The sequence below is a fragment of the Triticum dicoccoides genome, chromosome 7A (assembly GCF_002162155.2).
Source record: "Triticum dicoccoides isolate Atlit2015 ecotype Zavitan chromosome 7A, WEW_v2.0, whole genome shotgun sequence".
Taxonomy (NCBI): Eukaryota; Viridiplantae; Streptophyta; class Magnoliopsida; order Poales; family Poaceae; genus Triticum; species Triticum dicoccoides.
In genome coordinates this window covers 130,095,118-130,100,432 of record NC_041392.1, presented here as the reverse complement: position 1 = coordinate 130,100,432, position 5,315 = coordinate 130,095,118, and the positions used below count along the sequence as shown (strand labels likewise).

At 49.5% G+C, this 5,315-nt stretch overlaps 1 protein-coding gene across 1 annotated transcript; it reads right to left on the bottom strand.

Annotated features, from left to right (window-relative positions):
* Positions 1-3,410: 3,410 nt before the first annotated feature.
* On the bottom strand, positions 3,411-5,238 carry LOC119330538 (omega-amidase, chloroplastic-like). The gene is made up of 8 exons (XM_037603651.1): positions 5,007-5,238; positions 4,827-4,920; positions 4,491-4,565; positions 4,343-4,421; positions 4,200-4,215; positions 4,027-4,113; positions 3,823-3,905; positions 3,411-3,736 (listed from the first exon to the last, which is right to left on the bottom strand). Exons 1-8 carry the CDS (start codon positions 5,199-5,201, stop codon positions 3,667-3,669), a joined length of 699 nt encoding a protein of 232 aa, XP_037459548.1. The 5' UTR covers positions 5,202-5,238; the 3' UTR covers positions 3,411-3,666.
* Between the last annotated feature and the right edge of the window lie 77 nt (positions 5,239-5,315).

Sequence of the window (5,315 nt, the reverse complement as noted above, 5' to 3'; positions counted from 1 at the left end):
GGGCTCCGGGCAAGGTGCGAGCTCGAGCATCTTTTCCAATACCGGATTTTCCAAACCCTCAGGAAGGGGGGCCAAACACCGAATCATCTTCGCCTTTGTTAGCCAGTCCTGGTCAAAGAGCAAACTCTCAGAAATAACTTCATGATGAATAAAAGACAGTGTCTTCGGCTAGAGGATTTCTTACTTGTTCGGCGGCGCGGTTACTGCTCAGGCCCACGTCCTCGGTAGTATCCGGACATTCTATTTGAGGTCCGAAGAATGACTTGTACATCTCCTCGTGCGTCAGGCTGAGGAAACTTTGAATGGCACGCGGTCCTTCTGGGTTGAACTCCCACAAGCGAAGGGGCCGGCGTTTGCAAGGCTGGACTTGACGAACCAGCATAACTTGTATTACCATGACCAAATTAAAATCTCCCTCGAAGAGATCTCGAATGCGGCTTTGCAGTATAGGCACGTCCTTGGCTGGACCCCAGCTCAGACCTCTGCTAATCCATGACATTAGTTGTGGTGGGGGGCCCGAGCGGAAAGCGGGGGCAGCTGCCCACTTGGCACTTCTGGGAGCCGTGACGTAAAACCGCTCCCGTTGCCATAATTCGGACACCTCTGGAAAGGAACCTTTCGGCCATGGAGCTCCCGCCATCTTGCCTATTGATGCACCTCCGCACGCTGCATGTTGCCCCTCGATCATCTTCGACTTCACTTCAAAGATCTTGAGCCATAGGCCGAAGTGAGGGGTAATACGGAGGAAGGCCTCACACACAACAATAAATGTCGAGATGTGGAGAAAGGAGTCCGGAGCTAGATCGTGGAAATCTAGCCCGTAATAGAACATCAAACCCCTGACGAAGGGATCCAGAGTGAGGCCTAGGCCTCGGAGGAAGTGGGAGAAAAACACGACATTCTCGTTGGGTTCGGGAGTAGGGACGACCTGCCCTCGAGTGGGTAGCCGATGCGAACCTCGGCGGTCAGGTATCTGGCCTCCCTCAACTTCTTGATGTCCTCTTCCGTCACGGAGGAGGGCATCCATCGGCCTTGAAGGCTGGATCCGGACATGATTGAAGATCCGGAGCACCTAACCTGGGCTTTGGGTGTTGGAACTCGAGGCGGGGGAAGGGTTCGATTGAGCACGAGAGGGAAAAAGCGAAAACCTTGTCCCTTTATAAAGAGGGTGAATATCAAGCGTCCTCTCCGTAGCCGTTTAGGACTTGCCTATAATCTAGGAGTCCTAGACACGGTTGGGTTACCCACGACCGCATTAATGAGATTCCCGTAATTAGGGGAACACGATCTCTGCTTTGACAAGACGTGTCAAGAAACTGCCTCGCGTTATGTGTGGAGCTGGTTGAAGAAAAACGGTTCGAATAATCACCGGGCCATGACATAACGTCATGCTGCCAAAACAAGTCAGCAAATTGGATTTGCGAAAATATTATTCTCTCTACGGTGGTATGTGGAACTTATTTTGCAGGGTCGGACACTATCCTTGTATTCAAATTCTTCTGTGATGTATTCGGAGAAGGAACCCGCCTTGCAATGCCGAAGACAATACTGCGCGCCGGACTCATCGTCATTGAAGCCTGGTTCAGGGGCTACTGAGGGAGTCCTGGATTAGGGGGTCTCCGGACAGCCGAACTATCTCCATTGGCTGGACTGTTGGACTATGAAGATACAAGATTGAAGACTTCGTCTCGTGTCCGGATGAGACTCTACTTAGCGTGGAAGGCAAGCTAGGCAATATGGATATGAATATCTCCTCCTTTGTAACCGACCTTGTGTAACCATAACCCTCTCCGGTCTTTATATAAACCGAAGGGTTTTAATCCGTAGGACAAAAACCACAACATACAATCATACCATAGGCTAGCTTCTAGGGTTTAGCCTCTCTGATCTCGTGGTAGATCTACTCTTGTACTACCCATATCATCAATATCAATCAAGCAGGACGTAGGGTTTTACCTCCATCAAGAGGGCCCGAACCTGGGTAAAACATTGTGTCCCCTGCCTCCTGTTACCATCCGGCCTAGACGCACAGTTCGGGACCCCCTACCCTAGATCCGCCGGTCTTGACACCGACACCTGCCGAAACTCTACGTCTCCGGCACCTCCAACGCTCTAGCAGGGCTCCACCCCGCTTCTCCTCCGTCTCCATTCAACCCCTGTCCTCCGACCGCCTCGCCAGGTACCATCTGCTACTGCTATTCTCACCATGCCCATCAACTGTCGATGAATCGCTGGCAACTATTCTCACCATGCCCGCCAACTGTTTGATGAATCGTCGAAGCTAAAAACAGTTATCCCTTCTTCTTTCTAGCAATAGATTCCGATTTGGACTACATATACGAGCAGTGTGTTGAGTCGTTCGATGGCTCGTCGGATGAGGAGTACTCTGATGAGACGGGGATGATGCAGGCAGCCCTTGAAGACGTAGAGCGTGTGGAGGAGAATGCTCTCAATTTCAAAGGCTCAATCAAGGATCATCGAGTGCTGAACCGCAACAGGGCGCGCGACCATTTGACACTAATGGTTGTCTACTTTGCCCCCTATGCACTGTTCGCTGACCATTTTCACCGGCGTTTTCGGATGCGTGAGGCTGTCTTCGATCGTTTGTGCCATGGCGTCCGGTCCTACGATGCCTACTTGATCCTGAAGAAGGACGCCATGGGAATGATTGGCTTCTTTGGTTACCATAAGTGCACGGCTGCACTCCGGATGCTTGCATATCGGACGACACTGATTCGTGGGACGAGTACCTACGGATGTTTGAGAGCACATGCGGAGATGCCATGGTCAGATTTGCAACTATCATGGTCGAGGTGTTCGGACCTCAGTACCTGAGCGAACCAACTGTGGCAGACATAGAGAGGCTCTTGGCAATCTCATAAGCAAAATGGTGGACATGTTTGCTTGGATCTCTTGATTGCGTGCAATGGAGATGGAATAACTGTTCGAAGGATTTACAAGGGCAATATCAGGATCATGTTAAGAACTCCATCATCATTCTTGAAAACAGTTGCATCACAGGATCTTTGGATTTGGCACGCTTTCTTCGGCATCAATGTGCTGCAGCAATCACCGTTATTTGCGGGAGTGACTGAAGGAAAATCTTCTCCTTGCCACTATACTGTCAATGGTATGAGTACAACATGGGCTACTATCTGGTTGACGGTATCTATTCTCCATGGGCTATCTTTGTCAACACCATCTCAAACCCAATTGGCCAGAAAAAAGGCTTACTTTGCCCAAAGACAAGAAGCAGTTAGAAAGGATGTCGAGAGGGCATTTGAAGTTTTGTATGCCTCTTTTGCAGTTGTTCATGAACCTGCTAAACAATGAGATCAGGAAACCTTGCTGGAGGTGATGACATGTTGTGTGATAATGCACAACATGATCGTCGAGGATGAGGGTGACAATGCTACTGCAACTATCGGTACATATCGTATATGGCATCATAAATATTTGGAGTTCCCATGTGTTCGTACCACACATGCAGTATCGGTACATATCGTATATGGCATCCGGAATCTTTGCATGCCACTACTACACAATTTTGCAAACCCCGTCCTCTGTCACTGAACCCAGCATGTGACCAACACATGCAGACGTGGCCTTCTTCAGCTCTCTGCACTGCATTTCCATCTCCTCGAGCAACGCAGCTAGCTCGAACGTTCATTCCCTCTCGACATCGACCAACCTGTACAGATCCCCTCTACCCTGCGTTTCCAAAGGGAGGTTCGCCCTGCACAGATTTTCCCCTGACGCCTGAGCCCAAACAGAACACAATCCCAAGCACAAATTCCACTGCAAAAAGATATAATTGTGTACCTCACAGCTTCAATCAAAGACAGGTCGATCTCGCCGATGACGGTCGCGTCCTCGTGCCCTGCCGCCGCAAGAACCTCGCCAAACTAGTAGGACAAAAAAAAAGTGGATGCCAACATGGTTAGCTTCAACCCTTGGTTGGAGTCCAAATTATCACAATGGAGCAGTCAGCAGAACTCTGCTTCAGTGATGCGTGCGTGGTCTTACTGGTCCGATGAGGCTTGAGTTGCCCCAGGCCACGAAGTCCGACTGCGAGTTGGGGTCTCGTGCAGGTGAGCAGGTCGCCACGAACAACTGAAGCCAAGACAGATACACGAATTTCAGTACAGTGAGGAACAACTGCAGGTCACAGTTAGTAGTAGTAATGAATTGATTGTCACCTGATTGTCAACAGCCCTGAACGAGCGAAGTGAGCGGATGCATGGGGTAAAAAGGGGAGAATTAGCTAACTAACTGAACAAAGAACTGACGAGAAAAAAGTGATAGAACAGTTGGAGAAGACAGAAGAGTGATATAATGGAACCTGGACTTTTGCATAAGGTCCCAGAGGAGCTGCCCGGTGCTCATGTTGAATGCAGAAGGATAGCATATCAAGTGTGCACCTGCACGTTTGAGAAGAGACTGAATTTGTACTGCAACAGACATTCAAGAACTGAATTTGTATTGCATACCTCTTGATCGATACAGCATTGCCAGTTCTGGGAAGCGGATATCATGACAAATCCCAATACCAATCCGTCCAACGTCTGTAATAAGACTACAACGATTTGTTATGATCATGCAAATAGATGAGAAGAGAAAATTAATCTGCGCATAAACTTCAGTAAATGTGCCAACGATGGATGGGTAAAACTGTACTAGTAGAATTTCAGGGAACATCATATAAACACTGAAATATGAGGCTCCAGTGCATTCCACTGACAAGCTCGATGCAGCTGGTACTTGTTTTCAAGCCAAAATAGTCAGTCAATTTGATCCAGAATTTTCAGTACAAAAGTTGTGCACACCTGTGTCAACTACAGTGGGTTCTTGCCCAGCAGTGAAGGTATCGGATTCCCTGAAAGTGATGTCTCCGGGGATGTCAATTCCAAACAGATGCAGCTGGAATTTTTTTCCTAGAAGTTAGTCACTGCAAGTGACATGTCAAAAGTTTGATGCAGAAGACGGCATAAGCCCGGTCCTTTTACCTTCCTGTGCTTGGCCTTGATCTCCCCGTCAGGCCCGACCACGCAGCAGGTGTTGAACAGCTGCCCGGAAGCCATCTCGGGCACGGATCCGCCGACGATGGTGATCTTCCTGGCAGCGGCCACCTCCGACAGCATCGAGACCGACGGCGACCGACCGCCGTCGATGTCCTCGGCGTAGCTCCGCATGGTCTCCATCGCGTAGGGGCAGTTCCATATTTCCTGCAGCAGAACAACGTCGTCAGAGAAGCGAGCCTTGTGGACTTCCGTCAATTCATGTCTGCTTTGAGGTGAATCTCAGTTCCGTGGCCA